The following is a 21,572-nucleotide window of genomic DNA, read 5'->3' on the forward strand; positions in this document are numbered from 1 at the left end:
CCTCCCACCACACCACACACACAACTGGCATAGTGGCTTCCCTTTTCCCACTCTTGCGGAGCTCCTATTTGAAAGAGCAGAACTAGAGACAGGGAAGGGAGTTACAATGAGCAAGAAGTAATTACCAGCACTCACCTTCCCACCAGCCAACTGCCCAGGACTACTCACTAGTTCCTGCTAAGTAGCTCAACAAGGGGCCATAAATAAGCAAACCACAACAGGTATTACCATATTATAAACTGCTTTTAATATAGGGTACCAATAAAACTACAGGAAACATTTATATCAGCTTATGAACCCATTCAAATGTAGCCTCGTTCAAGCTTTGGTACATTTTGTGGACATGGACAAAGCATGTTCAAACATCTGCAAAATTTCCCACACCAACCTCTTCTCCTCAAGTTCTGGGACCCCCCCCTCAAACTTTATCTTAGATTATTTTATATTTTGTATGAGAGAATGGTGTGTGTTGCCTGGGGGAGGAGAATTTGGGGCACAGAGGGAAGCTTTTCCTTATGTGTGTGGATGGGGAGGAATTCCCATCACAGATTGAAGTTTATCACAATTGAAACTCAAAGCAAACATGCATGGGTGGTTTGCCTCCAGCTGCTTTGAATCAAACTGAGGATGGAATTTGTAATCCCTCCTGGTTGACACTAAACTTTTAGGGTTCACCCATTTTAGATACCTACTAGGTTGAGAATTTGAAATTAATGGATGATTGGACTTTCAAATAAGATATGTGGAGTCAGCATCAGCAGGATCATCCTAATTGTGGCTCTTTGGATAGGTCTGGAACAGTGTGTGGAATGCTGAATGTAAGCATATTAGTTTGGATGGTGCACTATGTACTTTGTTTTACCTATTTCAAAAATCAATCAAAGATATTTGGTCATATTTGAATATTTATTTACAGAATAAATATTCTGTACTCAGACTTGGGCAGCTGGACCTTGTGGTCCAGATTATTATGCCTTCCATATGAAGAGAATTATATGACATGCGTAAAATGCCTCCCTCTTCCCTTCTGAGGTACAGGTTTACAGTCTTGGAGTATTTAGTGCAGAACAAGCTGATGAATTTATAATATTTTTTTTCTAGAAGACACGAAAAGAATGTACATTTTATGAGAAAACCTATGACATCAGGTAATGCAATTTCAGATATTCTCCATGACACTTCTCAAAGATGTAATTTGCAGAGACAGAACCTAATATTTGCTGTGCTGGTTTGTTCAATCAAAGTTATGTTTTAATCTGCTATACTGTATTTGGAAGAAACTTCTCCAGCATCATCAGCAGATATAATTTCTGAATTCATACTACCTAGTCACTAAAACCTAAAAGGGTAGATATGATTGTTAGAAAATTCACTAGTGAAATGTTTGGGTTTTAGTTGTTAAAATCATATTTTCCAGTGGTGAAAAACAATTGCACATACTAGTTTATAACCTATTTTTGGTATGTGAATAAAAAATAGCCAATATGTATTCAAAGGCTGGCTGCTCTTGCAATTATATCTAGCCTCAGAAAATATACACATTAATAATTGAAAAAATAATTGAAAAAAATCCTGAAATGCAGGTTCTTTCATGAGGAGAACACCACACAGGCTACTTTTCAAACATGTTCACCTTAATAAGAGGGACAGGTATGGGGTTTAAGTAAAGGAGAATACAGCTCCCCTTCTTTCCCTGCCTGTCTTGAAGTATCCCTGCTTTCCCAGAGTGGCATCTTCCCCCTGGCTGGTGAAGAGAAACCTCACCAAATATGTTTATCTCTAAGCTGCTTGGACTCTAGGGGTCAAGGTTTTCTAGGCATAAGCAAGAGGTCTCCAGCGGCTTAGTTTGGGTTAGACCTCAAGGGCTTGTTTATTATAGAAAGCAACAGAGAGTCCTGTGGCACCTTTAAGACAAACAGATGTATTGGAGCATAAGCTTTCGTGGGTGAATGCCACATGCATCCGACAAAGTGGGCATTCACCCACGAAAGCTGATGCTCCAATACATCTGTTAGTCTTAAAGGTGCCACAGGACTCTCTGTTGCTTTTTACAGATCCAGACTAACACGGCTGCCCCTATGATACTTATTATAGAAGTTTCTATTACATTTCTATATCTGTGTTTACCTGCTTTAACCTTGTAAATAACCCTTGTTTCCTTTTCCTATTAATAAAACTGTATATAGGTTATTATAGGCTTAGCCAGAAGTGTTGTCTTTGATGTGAGATCTAATATGCAATTTACCTGGGGAAAGTGACTGGTCTTTTGGGAGTGGGAGTAAGCTGAAGATTGCTGTGATTCTTGGTGTAAGGGACCATTTATCACAAAGATATGCTCACCTGGGAGGCAAGTTAGATCAGAGTATGCTGTGACTCCTTGTTTAGTCTTAGAGACTAATAAATTTATTTGGGCATAAGCTTTCATGGGCTAAAACCGCTTCATCGGATGCATACAGTGGAAAATACAGTCGGAAGATATATATACACAGAGAACATGAAAAAATGGGTGTTACCATACCAACTATAACAAGACTAATCAGTTATGGTGGGCTATTATCAGCAGGAGAAAAAAAAACTTTTGTAGTGATAATCGGGATGGTCCATTTCCAACAGTTGACAAGAAGGTGTGAGTAACAGTAGGGGAAAATTAGCAAGGGGAAATAGTTTTTATTTTGTGTAATGACCCATCCACGCCCAGTCTTTATTCAAGCCTAATTTAATGTTGTCCAGTTTGCAAATTAATTCCAATTCTGCAGTTTCTCATTGGAGTCTGTTTTTGAAGGGTTTTTTTTGTTGGAGAATTGAGACTTTTAGGTCTGTAATTGAGTGACCAGGGAGGTTGAAGTGTTCTCCGACCGGTTTTTGAATGTTATAATTCTTGATGTTTGATTTGTGTCCATTTATTCTTTTGAGTAGAGACTGTCCGGTTTGGCCAATGTACATGGCAGAGGGGCATTGCTGGCACATGATGGCATATATCACATTGGTAGATGTGCAGGTGAATGAGCCTCTGATGGTGTGGCTTATGTGATGAGGTCCTATGATGGTGTTCCTGGAATAGATATGTGGACAGATTTGGAAATGGGCATTGCTGCAAGGATAGTTCCTGGGTTAGTGTTTTTGTTGTGTGGTGTGTGGTCAGGGCCGGCTTTATCAAGTGCGGGACCGAATTCGTACTCACCCAGCGGCACTCCGGGTCTTCGGTGGCACTTTGGCAGCAGGTCCTTCACTTGCTCCGGGTCTTCGGAGGCACTCAAGGACCTGCCGTTGTAATGCCGTCGAATACCTGGAGCGCCGATGGGTGAGTAAAAATTGAAAAAGGTGCCAGCGTGGGGCCCTTTTAGGTGCTGGCGCGGGGCCCGATTTGGGGGAATTGGGCAAATCGGCCTAAAGCCGGCCCTGTGTGTGTTTGCTGTATGATATTATGAATATGCAGAATATGAGCCGAGTAACATTTATCACTTCCAAAATCTATGCAAATTATATGTTCCTTCTCTGGTTTTATGGAGATACCTTTATTGCTTTTAGATCATAGAATCATAGAAGATTAGAGTTGGAAGAAACCTCATGAGGTCATTTAGTCCAATCCCCTGCTCAAAGCAGGGCCAACCCCAACAAAATCATCCCAGACAGGGCTTTGTCAAGCCGGGCCTTAAAAACTTCTAAGGATGGAGATTCCACCGCCTCCTTAGGCAACCCATTCCAGTGCTTCACCACCCTCCTAGTGAAAAAGTTTTTCCTAATATCCAACCTAAACCTTCCCCACTGCAACTTGAGACCATTGCTCCTTGTTCTGTCATCTGCCACCACTGAGAACAACCTAGCTCCATCCTCTTTGGAAACTCCTTCAGGTAGTTGAAGGCTGCTATCAAATCCCCCCCCCCCCCCTCAATTCTTCTCTTCTGCAGACTAAATACGCCCAGTTCCCTAAGCCGCTCTTCATAAGTCATGTGCCCCAGCCCCCTAATCATTTTCATTGCCCTCTGCTGGACTCTCTCCAATTTGTCCACATCCTTTCTGTAGTGGGGGGCCCAAAATTGGATCAAAATAACAGAATCATGGAGGCAGATTTTCAGCTGGCACAGTTTTTTATTTACATGAGCTGAGGATCTGCCTCTGGAAACTGAATCTCTCCTAAACTCTCCTCCCCCACTCTCCATTTATAACTCTGATTCTCTCGTATGTTTACAAGGGTGAACAAATAGGTTTTCTTTCCTACCAAAGTCAGTGGAACTCTTCTGCTCTCTCTTTATTAAAAGGGAGAGAAATTAAATTTGCATTCACCTGATTACTCCAGCTTCCTTTTGCAGTTTATGTTGCTTTTTCTGAAGTTCAAAGACAGACATTTATCCGGTGTCCTTTTTTTTCCCTTTCATTTCCCATGAGTTCTGACCTCTTGATTTTCTGATTCTTTTAAAATTATCATCTTCCAAAAAATAGCTTACTGTTCCTGTTTGCATAAATATTTTTATTACCCAGAGCTCTTTTTATGTACTTGATCCATTGTTTCTAATGAATTTTAATAGTCTGTTCTCCCTAAATTACTAGCTTTTAACATTGATATACTGATATGTTTCTGCTACTCTTTGAGAGGGCAAAAAGAAGACCAGAGGAAAATGTCTGTGATATACAGCATATAACAGTCAACTTTTTTTAAAAAAGTGTTTACATATCAAGCAGGCTATTTGTGTGTGAAAAGGGAGTAATTTGATACAGCCTCAGGAGCTTGCTATATGTAAGAATAAAACATACATTAGTAATGAGTGTATGTAGTGAGGCTTTCCTTGCCTAATACTCATTCATTGAGTGACATTGTCAATAAATGGAAACATAAAATGAATTACAAAGATTTAGTAGTTTGTTACCTTCTCTGTGGCCATATACCAATTGCCCAGGGCTACAACACTTCTAACGCTCTAGGACCAAACAATCAAAACTTACCCTTCGTACAACTGTTTAGTAAAATTACTTTAGTTCATATATTTAGAAATAAGGATCTAAATGGTGCCCACAAAATCCATCCATACAAACAGTAATATGCAAGCACCAAGTACATATTATCCAAATTTCAGATTTCTTAGCATTGTTTCTATTCCCTAAATCTGAAGTGTTTATAGGAATCAATTTTCCTTTGTCTATTTCTCCAATAATCAGAGGTTTATGTGTTTAGACATTCAAATAATTGTTTTTTACCTGTGTTTACTTGTGTTTACTTGTTTACAAACACCTTGGAGATAACTAAGACAGACAACAGATATTTCAAGTGTTCAACTTATTGTCTCCCCTTCCAAAATTTACAGATCCTACCACGCTATAATTTCTTTTTAAATTTACTTACTGATTTGGGCAACCTAGTTCATCAGGCACCCATATCCCATGAATATTGATTACAACTCCTGTGCCAGTTTCAAGAGATGCAGTCATTTTATTACTGTAAATTTAGCAGAAAGTGGTATAAGTGTTCATCTGTGTCTGCAGTGTGAAATCAGATTGCTGCTAACATACACAGCTGAAGCAGAAATAATCCAGAAAAGCCATGAGAAACTTTCAAATGAATAGCTAAAAACAGATTTAAAAATTTTATTAAGTGCTGGGCTTTGTTGGGGCGCGGTCGTGTTTGGAAGCACTGGGGGTGGTTCTGGTTCTTCTGCAGGCGGCATCCAGCTGGTGGGACCTCGGTGGGGCATGGGGTTTTTGGTGGTCAGAGGCTCTTTGGGTAACCTTGGAGGAGGTGTTGGGTCTCCTGAGGGCAGGGTCTGGCTGTGGGATCTGGGGGCTATGGGAGGCTCGTCTGTTGCCTGGATCTCACCGTGCAGCCTGGGGGACGATGCTAGTTGCTCCTATGGCAGGGCAGCATGAAGTTACCTGTAGGGGAGCGCTGCAGCGTCTCATGTCCGTGTTGTGCCAGATGTTTTTTTTGAGGTCGCTGAGGCGTCTGATGAGGTTGTTGACCTGAGAGGTGGCGATGGTCCCCCTCACAGCAGGGTCCAGCGTGGGGATTCTGGAGACAGGACTGGTCCTTTTGGTGGCATCGTCAGTCTTCGAGGCGGGGGTTACGCTTCCCTCAGTTGGCGGTTGGTCCCCCCTTATCTGTTGTGACTCTGGGGACGCTGGCTGGGGTGCTGAAGCCAGATCATCGGTGGGGGTCAGGTTTGGAACCCGGAGGATGTCAGTGGGATTCACTTTCACAATCGTTGGGGGTCCCCTACACGTGGCTTGATGAAACTTACATTTCTTTTGGGTCTCGAAGGGGAGATTGCAGTGGCTACACTGGAAAGCAATCCATTTGTTGTAGGTCTTACGAACGTGTTTGCTGAGGGCTGCGAGGGTCTGGACTCCATGGATGGGGAGACAGAAGGGGCAGAGGAGGAGACCTGTAGGGAGCGGGTCCTGGAGGTAGATGCGGTCTTCTTCCCCTGCCTCACCCTCTGTGGGGCGGATCTCTGTTGTGCCTGCTACATTTGAAAACAATTAGAGTACATTTCTGTAAACCATTATGTGAAATACTATAGAAAGTTAACAAAGGACTCTGACTAATGAGTATATTTGTGATCATTTAAATATGAAAGTTTTTACCTATAATAGGAGCCATTAAAAATCAACATTTATCCAGTTATCATGATGTGGTGTACAAGAGTGTTTCCCAAAATTCTGAATAGTAAATACCTCCCATATCTCATGTGCTTTGGGGAAGTAACTGTTCTAAATGTGTTTTCATGATCCACAAAGCATTGCCCATTTCTTGTAGAAAAGGTTTTGAAATGAATAAGCTTGACAGAATCTTGCCTGCAACAAGATGATACATTTAGTGTTACTTTTGTAATCAATATTGTTAATTTTCTGGTGGCTTTCCCGTTGCATAGTACTATTTATCCAGGAGTACTGTACCATTATTGATTCATGATTGTGTCATTCACAGATATTGGCTGACCTAGAAAATCATGCACTTTTTAAGGATGACTTAGAATGTCAGAAGCTAATTCTGGAAGCTATGAAATACCATCTTTTACCAGAAAGAAGAACTCTAATGCAAAGTCCAAGGACTAAACCTAGAAAATCTACAGTTGGAACACTGTATGCTGTTGGAGGAATGGACAACAACAAAGGTATTAGATTTTTTTTTTCTTTAAACGGGTTATGCTTTCCAGCTGTGACTATATTTTGTCTGAGGGCAAATAATGAAATAATTTTCTGTTCAAAGGTTTTTGGGGTCTAATCCAACCAGACGTAACTTTTAAGCCTATTGCCTTACAGAAACTCCACTAGTTTTCAAAGGCAAAATGTGGCTATCAGATGGGAATATTCCCTCTCTAACAGATGTGGAATGACTCATTTCCAACAACTGAGTCTTGAAATGCACCTGAATTTATGCTAATAAACATCACATAAGTCTGGAAAATGATGTTTGGTATTCCACTGAGTATTCTTTGAGAATTCTTTGCCTTAACACCCTCAAGATGGGTTCCTCCCCTTTTAAAAGGTACCACTTACAAATCTTTATTTTCTATTTTTCACTTATGGGGCTAATAAAATGTTATCACCATTTTTACAATACTTAATTTTAAGAAGATAAAATTATTTGTTTATTGAGAAAATAAATTGATGTTTTGCTGCCTTGCCTCATTATAAGGATTACATTTGCCAGGAATCATTTAATTTAAAGTGGAGAAATTAGAAAGCAATGAAAATTGGAGCAGACTTTGTGGTGAACATTTTAAGAATATTACTTTTGTACCTTTAAAATTGGTAAAGGAATCAAAAGTGATTTAATTATTTTGAAACCAAGGAAATGGTGCACTAAAATGATGTTACAGAGCCTTATAATGAGACTTTATAATGAGACAGGCTTTCCTTGCATTTCTAAAGGCTTACTAATGATAAACCCACAGTATTCTCCGCTTTCATGCCAGCCTTTAGGCTGAAGATCATATCTTCAGACCTAGTTCTAGTATGAAAGGTACTGACTTACAGTCAATAAAGAAAATGTTTAAATATAAGATAAAATATATGCCTTTCACAGTTCACATCTAAATTTTTGGAATGTACATTCACTGTTATTTTTCACTGGAACACTGTCTCTACACCAGGCCTAAGATTCAGCTCTCTAGACAAACATAGCAGTGATTTCAGCTCTGGTGATTTCTGAGAAGGGACAAAAGGTCTCAACTGAGTCTAATCAGTTCTCTCTTTAAGTACTGGAATGACAGGGTCAAATAGCATCTAGAAGTCTTAAAACAGAATCCTGACCATGAAGTTGGAACACCTGTTCCCACCTCCTCTGATTTTCACTTTGCTACTCCACACTTAGTAAGTGACATTTCAAATTAGGGTGACTCCTCAATTAGGGCATATTAAGTACAGATCTATTGCCCTGTAGTCATACAATAAGGATCGAAACATTTCATTACCCCTGCAGCCAAGACTAGTGAATTTTAACCCAAAACGATCAACATTGATTAACCTGGCAAAGCAAGTCTATGATCACCTTAGCAAAGTAGTCCATGGGAATATGGTTTATAGAGCCCTGTGTGGATACACAATTTGTATCCGCATCCAATCCATGCTATGCAGACATAGTCCATGGATATTTGTGGATATGAAGTGGATATCCACAGATTTGCAGGGCTCTAACTGCTCCTGAGGTCTTTCCCCCCAATTTATCAATAGATGACAGGAGACAGCTCTTTCAGACCGCTGGCTTACACATATGGAAAAACACACACACAAAAATTTTTTTGCTCCATATATAAAAGCACCATCAGTAAAGTTCATATTCCCAGACTATGAGTGTGCAACAGATTAGAGTTATTATGGAAAAAAAATAATATTAAAGCACTGTTACTAATGAAGCTTGAGAACGTAAAATGGGCCAGACATGTTGATTGTTTGAAAGAAAATAAGCATAAATTCTTGTACATCTCCCATGATCTGCATGGTAAAATTCTATGGTATGTTACAAGTTTAATATTATGCTACGGATTCTGATTAGAACTCTGAGGAGATTGGAAAGTACAGTACAATATACAGTAAAGTTAAAAAAATCAGCAACTTCAGCATAGTCTCTGTCAGCTACTTAAATCTCATCAACAAGTTATGTTTTTTTTTTTTTTCATGCTGCCTATGCCATGATTTTTTGTTACATATGGGGGCCTTTTTTAATTTTAGAGCCAAATTGCAAGTGCCCCCACCTCCACTGTAAGATATTATCTCTTTGTTCTGTATATGAGGGTGGAAACCTAGCTTTCATCTAATCCCTAGGTCACAAGTCAGTCCTGTACCTTCAGCACTGTGAACTGAAGGAGTGAGTGTGTGTGGATATGCATACGGGAATCAATGTACTCGAAATCATGTTATAGAACATATAGCACACCGAGACTGGGATCCACAATGTGTTTGTCCAAAGTGGAACAGTTTCAACAGGAGACATTTGTGCCCCATTCAAAATCTAGCCTCATCTTGTAGGCATGCTCTGAGCACGTCTATTGGGTTGGGCCCCCATCGGCAAGATAGGCAGGGGAGCTCTTCTTTTTACCTGGTTTGTGGATCACACTGGGGCTTAAGCAGAAAACGGGGCCTTTGTGTGGTGCTGTTTAATTTATAACATCTTTATTGCTAAGCATGTGCCTGGGATTAATATTGGCATTTCCACACTTTGTGGACAAATTTCTAAACTGAGCCCTGAGAGCCAACAAGGGATCTGAACTGACTCTAGAGGCCCTTTGGAACTCTTGGCTGATGATTGATAGTGGGTCAGTCTAGAGATTAGTAGCACCATTAACATTCAGGGCTTATTTGGGGGGATCTTTCGGCATTCAGATGAGGGTGCACCTGCCTATGATTTGAGCTTCCTTGAAATTCAGGTACTTCACGATGTGGTGTCACTAATACACTGTGGACTGGTATCATCAATCATCTCCAGTCACTTTGGTATTTGGTAGTAGGAAATCAGAGGCAGCTTTGAAATGATCTTTTGAATCTCATCTCTAATTCGGTATTACAAGGTAGGCTTTGACTGTGTGTGTGTGTCTATATATATATATAAAGGAACTGCAGGATGTAAATCCACAGCAAATTTACTATGTTGCATATTGATAGTTTCCCATTACAAGTGCTCTTCTGGGCAATTCAGAATGTATGTTGATTTCCTGTCATGTAACATTTAAGGTGTAACCTGTGCCTGCTTAGCTGTCATGGTGCTTGTTGGAAACTTATCTAATTCTTAGAGCTTGGCTATAAATAACTATTTGGTGTGGTGGGGATGGCATAAAGCCTAAGTAAGGTACAACTGAGTATCTGATGGTTTGCTGTACAGACCTGTTTGTTTTGTGTTTATGACTACATAAAAGAACATTCAGAAAAAGGTGAAAACGGGTGGAAATGGCATCAAGGCACATACATTTTCGAGAAGGTTGTGTGTTTTGAACAATCGCTGTGAATTCATAAAGTGACTCTTAACCTTTCATCCGCATGTTGATGCTATCAATGTATTTTCACCCTATCAAAGGTTTATGTGTGGAAGTTATACTGATCTTTTCTTCCACTTTCCTCATGAAAATATATGAATGGAATAGTGCACTCCTTGTTCACAAATATGTACTTTATAATACCAGCTGTTATTTTCCTCCAGAAATGAAACTATTATGTAGAAGAATTAGATGTGCTAAGCAAGTTAGCAATTCAGTACCTAGCACAAAAAGGAAGGAGGTTGGTGTTAGTATTATGAAATTATTTTAAGGTTACGTAGTAGATCATATAACTTTATTTTGAAATCTCTGCTGCAATTATTTTCTTCCTCATAGGAACAGAACATTAAACCCTATCAGCAAGTGACTGGTATTGGGACGTCTTAAACAATAAATCAATATTCCTACAGCATAGAAATAGCTTTACAAAATCAATAGGAGCAAATTTATTTTATTGTAAATGTTTAGCTCTCTATAGTGTACAATGTTTTATTTTCTCACAATCTTAATCTAAAATAAAGATTTTTTTCAGGTTTGAATGAAAAGCCCATGTACATGTATGAAATTGAGAAGCAATAGTTTCTCTTTGAAGGAAAATTTAAATTCAGTATCATTGGGCACATCAAAGTAATCAAAGAAAGCAACATGAATCTTGGGGACATGAATAGGACCTTAACCACAAATAGTTCCATTGCCTTTTGTGAGTCAGGCTAGCAAGATTAGGGCTCATTATTGTCTAGGTTCATGTGAGCAGGAGATGCAAGATTGAAATAAATAGGTCTGAGTAGAAGAGGTAGCATGTGTCTCTTTAGAAGAATGAAAATATTGACTTCTTATAGACATCTTGGAATTCTAAATGCAGAACAATACTTATGTGATATATTATGTCAGATAGTATATTGTGAGATTATTATGGGGGAAATATCCTTTCTGAGTAAAAGGAGATACTATAAATAATTGAATATTGTTATAGAAAAATCAGATACTTATTGATCTATCATCAAGTTTTCTAATGCACCTCACTTGTTCCAGCAGGTAGAATACCAAGGGACTCTGCTAAGCCACAGGGAAAAAAACAAGTAATACTGTCAGAGGAATTGTGATTGAAATGCATAGATATATATAACTCGTGGAACTAAAGTTTGGGGTTAGCTCTATCCGTGGAACTAAAGTTTGGGGTTAGCTCTATCTTTAGTGAATCACAGTCTTGAAGTGAACACAAGGAAAGACAAACTTAAAAATAACTCAATCAAGAAACACTCCTATACAAATCAAACAGGTTAATAATGGAGAGAGATAAAAGTTGATCTACTGAAACAATGATTTAAAATTTATCTTTTCACTTAATCTAGTGATCAAACATAAAAACTATCAACAACATTACATATTACATATAAAATGCATTATCAGTGTGTATCAACCTAAGTTAGAAAAAAGAGTTCTTCCATTACTATCTGATTCGGACAAATATAAAACTCTTTGGTATCAAATCTGAAGATACCAAACAGGGAAACTTTATGCTTTTCGGCTGAAATCCTGAAATCACTTTGTACTCGGATCTTACGTAGCAAATTCCCATAGGCAGTATTCTGCCTTTTCTATCACATTTTTAAATTATTAATCCCTTTTCATTTTAAGGTATATTTTCTCTGTAATAATTGTACAGTTGTATTATCTGGCATGACATCATAAGGATTTTATCATGCTCTGAGATTTCAAGGTTTTTTTAAAAAGGCAGTGTTTTGAATTGTTCTATTATGAAACACAAACTATACTTTTCATTCAGACCTTTTGACCTTGCAACCTTTTTTTTGTACCCATGTAGACAAACTTTGTAAATTATTCTGGGACCAGACAATATTCTGGTCATACTACTCCTTGTAGTCCTTTTGAAGTCTGCTGGGACTGCTTGTCTAACTAAAGTTTCTTGTTTGCAGGACTGGATCTTATGTCCTTTTGTGTCCTCCTTCTGAATTGCCTGATGAGATCACACCTTACAAATCTATTTCCTGTACATTGATTCAGTTAGCGTTTGTCTGAAAAAAAAATGTATAAGGACCCCCAAGATTTTATTCATAGTGATCATTACAAACCACTCCATCATCAAATACAGAAAACAGTTTTGATGGATAATCATCATTTCCCATAATTTGAAGTGTTTAGCTAACATGAAGGAAAATTCTAGCTCTTCATCTTAACTCTTTTTTATTTCACATTTTTGTTGAAAATGTGGGATGCAGTCCTTAAGTCAGGTACTCATAAATGTGTACATTGGTGGATATCTTGTATGTAAAGTTTGAATGTATAGTGCTTATATTAACATAATATGCATATAGTGAAACCTGTCCTAAGGACCACATCCAGTAGGCATATCCTTTCTTAAGCTATCAGTTTTAAAAAATCTTTAAGGTTTCCAGCACAATTTAGTTCAAACTCTAGTTCAGGGGTCAGCAACCTCTGGCATGCAGCTCACCAGGGTAAGCACCCTGGCGGGCCGGGCCAGTTTGTTTACCTGCCGTGTGTGCAGGTTTGGCCGATCATGGCTCCCACTGGCCATGGTTTGCTGCTCCATGCCAATGGGGGCGGCGGGAAGTGGCGCAGGCCAAGGGATGTGCTGGCTGCAGCTTCCCGCCGCCCCCATTGGCCTGGAGCAGTGAACCGCAGCCAGTGGAAGCTGTGATCGGCCAAACCTGCGGACGCGGCAGGTAAACAAACTGGCCCGGCCCACCAGGGTGCTTACCCTGGTGAGCCGCGTGCCAGAGGTTGCCGATCTCTGCTCTAGTTACAGACCACCTCTCCAAGGTGACCTATTATTTTTGGCCTTTATAGAAAGACAGACATTCACTATAAATTATTTATTTATGTCCCCCTTATTACTGAGGCCTTCCTCTCAAAGACTAAGACTCCAGTATGGTAAGATATTGTAACAAGCTTCTGAATGGAAAGAACCGGAGCACTTACTTCTATTCATGATGTTGCATGAGCCAGTGTGTACATCAGCTCCTGGCTAGGGAAGGTTTAGTTATAGACTGTCTTCAGCACATATTGTTTGTTAAATGTCATGACATTACTTTGTGAAGAATTAGAAAATTTGGGAGTGTTTTGTTTTATCTTTAAAGATACTGTTGTCATAAACGTAACTGACTAGAATGATCTCAAAAGTGTGGGGGTTGAAAATGGCTTGTCAGAAGGAATGAACCAGTTGTTCTAGATGTGGACAAGAATAGTCCGTGAGAGTTAGATTCTGAAATCTAAGCTCACTGTCTTTTATGTGTCATATTGCTGGAGCTGTATCTATACGAGTTGTTTATTACTTCAACTGTTACAGAAGTACAAGTTAACCCTTCTTTAATTTTAGACATATTTCAAAACAAAATATTTCTTGAGGAGAAACAGAAGGTTGAAATGCATTTGAATGAATGCAAAATTGATATGTTTTAATTCCCTGAAAAGCCAATAATTTACCACAATTTTATGTAATGAATATACAGAAAAGTGTTGTAAGCTCAATAATACCTTTGCTGAATATCATGTTTTTAAACTGTAAGAGAAGATCTCACTTCTCTATAGGTCAATTATGAAGTGCCTACTCAGGAAGATATTGTATCAGTTTAGTGCAAACAAAAGGAGGATGGTAGAAAAAAGAAGCTTGTTGAACTGCATCTCTCACCTTTCATATAAATGTTTGTTTTGAATGATTTAGAATTCATGTACGGCTCGCTGTACACAGAAGAATGAATACTGTCTAATTTTAATGCATTTTAATCTCCCCTAGATTCATTCTTGTGCTGCTGCTTTTCCATTCAAGCATGATTGTTGTCTGTCTTGCATGAAGTGGTTATTGATTTGACCTTTCCCTTAATATTTGTATTGAATGTCTGCTTCTGATTCTAGCAGGATTGTTGTCTAATGATTAGAGCAGAGCTCTGGAACACAGAACTCGTGGGTCCAGCCTTTGGCAGTGATTTAGGCAAGCCCCCTATCCCTTCTGCATCCTAGTCTATCTGTAAAGTAATTGTAATCACATTACATTAGCCTCACAACGACTCTTCTCTAACAAGCATTTTGAGATCCTCAAATGTAAAGTGTTATACACATTTACTGATAGTAGTTATACATAACATCAAAAATAAAATAAAATTTAAAAAATCTTCATTCTCCCAAATCTGCTTTCTAGACATCTAATTCCCTTGTTCTGATGTATTCTTTAAACCCAGTATGAGGCTCTGAAAGGCCAAAAGATTTGCCATAGTATGCATGCATTCTTTATATTTTTATTTCTAGTCTCCTTTCAGGAGTAATCTTCTTCAATTATATGTTTTTATTTCTTAAGTACTGAGTATGTGCTCTTACAAAACTCATTCCCAGCCAACAGGAGATTACAATATTAAAGATAGATGCATATTAGATGTGTGAGTTTATGCATCTTTTAAAATAATAAAAATTCTGGTGCATCTATATACTTTATCATAGGTATTTCTAAGGAGCTTATTACCTTGGCATCCAAACACCCTATTATATTATTATTATTATTATCAGCATCATCATCACCATGGTGCATTCTCTCTCTTTCACCCTCCCTCTCTCTCTAATATTCCCTTATAGACACACAGATAGAATGAGCTCGATTTGCGCAGTCATTCTCCTTCATGCGTGTTACAATAGGTTTTTTGAAGCTTACTTAAAACTAATATTTTAATGATTAAAAAGAAGATAAAGACCACAGGGAGGTTGGATGTAACTTTTCTTTTCTTGAAGGATGATTGTGTGCATTTGTGGGTCTCACAGAAGTAGTGGGTTTTCAGGAACAATCAGCGTGACTAGAAAGAGAACATTGTACACTGGATTTAAGACTATTCCAGACATAGACAGTCTTTTCTGATACAGCAGCTGCTAAATCATGTGCTGCCAAACTATTCCAGACTGTGAATTTCCTTGTTAACCCAAAATGCCTCCACTCAACTCCCAAACCTAGCATGCTATAAAAAGGCCAGTACTTAAGAAAGTATCACTCAATGCAACAAACCTCTCCAGCTACCCTGCAGTATCATGCCTCCCAATTCCTCGGCAAGTTATTTGAGAAGCTCAGCAAAGGTCATTCCAGTTCTTCCTAGGCACTGCTACTATAGCCTCGACAGGTCTGCCCAGACTTCAGGCCAGGACATAGAATTGAGAAAGTATATAGCAAAAAGGAGATCATCTACAGGTGCACCACCACTAAGGGCACACTACCTAAACTCCAATTTTATAGTTAAATTACAATTGTAAAGGCTGCATAATTAGATGTAATGGATTTAAATAAAAGGAAAATATAGAGTGTGGAGTGGATAGCAGGAACAGTGAGATTTACAGGTGAGATTTAATATCTTTGAAATAGACTCCCAAGACAAGTGATGAATATAACACTTTAATATCTTTGAAATAGACTCCCAAGACAAGTGATGAATATAACACTTCCCAGGGTACCCAAAATTGAGAGGAATCTGCTACCACCTGCCCTTAGTTTGAGGAAGCCTTTTCTGTGCCTGCTGACGGTGAGTTCTCTGATTCCACTGGCCACAGGCAACACAAGCACTCCTCTCTCAGCCTACACAGTCTCCGCTGTCCCTCTGCAAATTAGCAATAGGCATACTCCAACACTCATAAGAATCACCATACTGCCTCAGAACAATGGTGCATCTAGCCAGTGGCAGATGCTTCAGAGGGAATTAATAGAACACCTGGAGCATGAAGTTGCATTCCTGACCATCTTGGTTAATAGCCAATGATGGACCTAATCTCCCTGAATTTATCCAATTCTTTTTTTTAACTCAGCTTTATATATGGCCTTCACAACATTCATGGCAATGAATTCCACAGGTTGACTGTGTGGTATGTGAAGAAGTACTTCCTTTTGTTTGACTTAAACCTGATGCCTATGAATTTCATGGGATAACCCTCGGTTCTTGTGTTATGTGAAGTGGTAAATAACACTTCCTGATTCACTTTTTCCACACTGTTCATGATTTTATAGACCTCTATCATATCCCTCCTTAGTCATCTCTTTTCTAAGACAAAGTGTCCAGTCTGTTAATCTCTTATCATAAGGAAAATGTTCCATACCTCAAATCATTTTTGTTGGCCCTCTCTGTATCTTTTCCAATTCTAATATATCTTTTTTTTTTTTTTTTTGAGATGGGGCAACTAGAACTACAGGCATATCATGGATTTATATAGTGCCATTATGACACAAATGAGGTGGGTTTCTTTGGTATTTTCCCTACTACAAATATTTTAAAATTAATTATGTTTGGGTCATACTGAGCAATTCAGCTATATTCATCTCCTGGATCCTGTGCTCCATTTAGGACTAAAACAAGAAATGCCTCACCCCTAGTGGGTACCAGGACTAGCTGCTCCAAGAATCAGTCATTAATAATGGTGTTTAGAAAATTTACATCTGCATCCTGTCCTGAGGTGACATGTACCCAGGAAATATGGGCATAGTTGAAATCCCCTGTTAGTATTGGGTTTTCTGTGACTGTAGCCTCTCTAATCTCCTTGAGCATTTCACAATCACCATCATCATGCTGGTCAGGTGGTCAGTAGTATATTCCTACTGCTATACTCTTAATATTCAAGCATAGAATGTCTATCCTATGGTACAGTTTGATTCAGTTAAGATTTTTACTACATTTGACTCTATGCTTTCTTTTACATACCACGCTACTCCCCCACCAGTGTGATATACTCTGTCATCCCTATATATTTTGTAATCTGATATCATTGTGTCCTATTGATTATAAAAATTCCATCAAGTTTCTGACATCTGTTATATAAATATCATTATTTAATACCAGGCACTCAAGTTCACCCATCTTAATATTTAGACTTGTAACATTTATATACAAACAACTTATAAAATGTGTCAATATTTAGTTGTCTCCATTCATATGATGCAATTGATTGGGGCTCTTTTTCATATGACTGTTTCTTCAGTTCTTACCTGTACTTTATGATCTTCTATCCTCTCTTCTTTATTCAATATAGTAAATAATATATCTTTAATATATCTTTCCGTAAGGGGTGTCTTTGTCAGAACTGTGTGCTCCTCCACACCTGTCAACTTTTCCCCAGCTCTTAGTTTAAAAACTCCTGTACATTCAAACCCCCTGGGATTCCCCATGGAGTGAGCAAGTGCTGATCCACTGGAATTCACAATCCTGCTACTTCCGAAGAAGCAGTACATACCATCTTACCTATTTCACCTCTGGATCATCACTCCATTTAACACACATCACTTAGATATGCTTACAGTGAAACCAACTAAAATTTTATTTTAAAAAGGGTATAGATTTAAATGATAAGTATTGGAAACAAATGGTTATATTACATGTACAATAAAATAATAACATGGACCCTAGAACCTAGACTTATTTAACTTGTTATTGTCATGTCTGATAGTGCGTCTCACCAACTAGGCTGTGATCTATTTTCCATGAAACAAGCTCTCAACTTATCGCCATAGTGAAGGATGAAGGGTATCTTTTGGTACTCTTAGACATATTAGGACAGTTCCTTATTCTTTTTCATAAACAGAACACCCCCTGCTGATTGTTTTTCCCTGTGGCCTCCTTCTTTCTTTGACCTTGAAAGAATAAGTGAAATAGATTGGTGGTTCTCTACAAGCTGTAGTTTAAAGGCACAGCCCAACTCATCTATGAAGACACTCCAGTTGAAACAGATATAAATGTAGCTGTTTGTTAAAATTCAACCATCAGCTTTTTTTATATAGAAACTGAGACAGTTACTTTTAGAAGCCTTAGAATATCTGTTGTATGGAAGTATAGTTTCATTCTTTTTAGTATTTGTCCAAGAAATATAATTTATCTAATTCATGAGATTCTACTTGGAACCATTAAATATTATTTGTGTTTTGTGATTTTTTTTTTGTTAGTAACATAATATTTTATTTGATGAACTCTATTATATGAAATTCTAATTAAGCCTTTGAATAGCTAAAGCATATATGTATGTTTTATTTGGCTGGCAAGACAATGTTCAGTAGAGATTAATCACAATTAATGATATAATATTGGTGCCATTATTGCACAATGAGGTAGATCTTGGTTAATTACTTCACCACAGGAATATGAAATCCACTTGTTAATGACTGATGAGTTAATTAAATGTATAAATTACTTTAAAATCCCCTTCTCATTTAGTTCCCCATGACTATTAACATTATTACTGGCTTCTTTTCACTCATGTGAGTTTTAATATGTTCTCGAAGGTTCACTCTTATAGGCTATTTAGCAGTTACAGTACAGTACATCGATTAAAATGTGGCTTTCTGAACAAAAAAATCCAGCTTGTAATGCCTGCTGATAGTTTCTTAAAGCCTATTTTACATTTCATTTCTGATGACTTTTCTGTTTTATAGTTAACCTCTGAAAGTACTACTTCTGTCACTGTTTCAAATGGAGCAGATGACCTGGAATGGTCCATTGTAAAGAGCATGCTTCCTTCAAATGTAAACATAGAAAAATAGCTACTGTAGTTGATAACAAGCTCAATGTCTGGTTTCCTTTATGTCTGTTGTCTATCCACCCACCAGAAAAAAACCTCTTTATATGTGTTTCAGAAGCCTTCTTAATGCAGTCTTTAAAGAAAATAGATTTTTAGCAGAGAACAGGGAATCACAAAAAGAAAGAAGTTTGAAAAATATTTAGTAATAGAATTTTATTTTTTTTATTTATTTATCTACGATGCCCCAGATAATATTTTCAGGAACAAATTTATATTGAATCAAGGAGACTACTACTACTAAAACACATATTACAAAATATAGGATCACTATAATAATAATCCCAGATATTATAATAAGATAATTAAATTGTTGAAAAATGTTGGGGAGAGGACTTAATTTAATCCATGGGAATTTACATTCAATTGACACCAGGAATTTTCACACTAGATCTATTTTTTTCTTTCCTGAATTAATTAGTGTTGCTGAAGCAGAACTCCTTGCAAGGGAGCTGGAACTATTTGTATAGTGGGGGTGCTGAGAGCCATTGAACCATACTGTAAACCCTGTATATGATGGAAACCACTTCAAGCCTGGTGGTGTGACAGCACCCCCAGAACCCTAGTTCCACCATCACCTATGGCTCCTTGTAAGAATGCATAGGCAACTATTTTGTTGATAGGCAAAGACTGACTAGCATTCCATGTGTTGCCTATAAATCTCTATAAATCCTGGGCTGGACTTCCAAGTCATGAAATAGACACTATAGGCTGGCTTCTCTAGTCAAAGGCAGACCAAATTCCCATGGGATTCAACCAGATGATTGGAATATTATTGAAAATGTGCTAGTTGGGAGTTTTAGAAATCCTGGCATCAATGGTGGCAATCTTCTTTTACTATTGTTATCAATGGTACTTTTGCCTAGGCAGGGACTACAGGATAAGTCCCAATGTAAAGTGAAGTTGAACAGGTATAGTCTGCTAATATTAGAAAATTGAATACTAGTGAACAAGAAAAACAAATTTTTCACACGTCACAAAATAGCATGTGACTCCACACACTCACTCACATGAAACATACACATTTTACAAGGCTATATAAGCTATTGTAGCACTATCTCATAGTTTCTGAAATCATGTTGGTTGCTGGGAAACCAATTTCCCCTTAGGCAAGTTTGCTTTCTGTGTTTTCACCCAACAAGGTGAAGCCCAGTTGTATATAAGTTTTGTATGCTTTTTGAAACATTTCACAAAGGAAGTCTTTACCATTGAGTTAAAGAAGAGAATAGTGAACTCTTACCAAGTTACTGTATACCTTTTTCGCCCTTTACAAACAAATTATCCTTGATATCTGTTTCAATAATCCAGTTCAATCACATTGGTTCCCCTTCAATAGACTTGTTTTCAGTTTGACATGTAATGTTGCAGATCACTAGATCAAGGTCATCAGCTTGCACCTCCACACAGCAACATCTCTAAATCTTGAACACAATGGCCAGTGTACATGTCCACAACAACTTCAGCTATAGCAGAATCAGCAGAGAGAATTACAGACAAAAATAATAGAGCAATCCTGTAACAATAAACTTCAACTCCTTTTGCTCCTACCTTTTTCTGTCATTTCAAATGCTGCGGTCATTCTAGCAATACTTGGGTAGACTGGTACACGGAGGATATTCACACTGAAGAAATGGAGGAAATTCCTACAGACCTCTATCTGTGTCAGAAGTGAGAAAGATTGATCTTCTCATTGGTTCCGCTAACTTTCCTGAGAATAAGTATATAAATATATTTTCCTTATGCTCTCGGACATTCTTGATATGGTTTATTCACCTGTACATAATCCATGGTTTGAAAGTATTTGATATCAACAGGTTAGAGTTAAGACACTGATTTAAGATTCAATCTCCCAATAAATTCATTCTTTTATACATATTTGGCATGACTCCTCTTTATTTCACCTCTATTTGATTATGCTCTTGTTATCCAGCTATTCAAGAAGATGTAAATGAAAATCAGCCTTGCACGAGATTATTGCTTGCTACAGTTCTAGTAAAGCAACTAGATCAATTGCTGGAAGAAAAGAGAAACAATTGGCAGAATAACTGAAGGATGACTCAGGATGGTTTCTCACACACTGAATCACAATAGGAAAATTTCAGCAACAAAAAATAAAGCAATAAATGGGAATGTAGACAAAGCAGTTAGATACATTGTGTAGTCAGAAGGAGATTTGTTAAGCCTAGTCCTGCAATGGTTTATCAAATTGCTTTATTTTTATTTTTTTATTTTTTTTTTTAAAGAATCAGTGGAATGCTGACTTCAGTAGAAAGCAACCATGCTAAACTATAATACTTTGAATTTCTCTACAGCACCTTTCCTCTGAAGATCTCAAAAAGCTTCATAAACATTAATGAATTAAGTCTCATAAACCCCAAGTAGATATGTGATACACATAGAGATAATTTTATCCAGCACTAACACAGCAGTTTTTAACTGTGCACAGAAACTCTACAAAGTAGCGAAGAGTTCTGATCCACAGGCAGAAATTAAGTAGTCAAAATGTAATTTATTTGAGTTGGAATTTAGCCGTGACATCAGGGT

General features: G+C 37.8%; 1 protein-coding gene across 2 annotated transcripts in view; it reads left to right on the forward strand.

Annotated features, from left to right (window-relative positions):
* The window catches only part of KLHL1 (kelch like family member 1), a 400,838-nt gene that overhangs the window by 285,859 nt on the left and 93,407 nt on the right, over nt 1-21,572 (forward strand). For both annotated transcript variants that reach the window (XM_054013522.1, XM_054013532.1), the window contains one exon: nt 6,920-7,106. In XM_054013522.1, the coding sequence (XP_053869497.1) occupies nt 6,920-7,106 (187 nt within the window). The remainder of the gene's footprint in view (nt 1-6,919; nt 7,107-21,572) is intronic.

The sequence above is a fragment of the Malaclemys terrapin genome, chromosome 1 (assembly GCF_027887155.1).
Source record: "Malaclemys terrapin pileata isolate rMalTer1 chromosome 1, rMalTer1.hap1, whole genome shotgun sequence".
NCBI lineage: Eukaryota > Metazoa > Chordata > Testudines > Emydidae > Malaclemys > Malaclemys terrapin.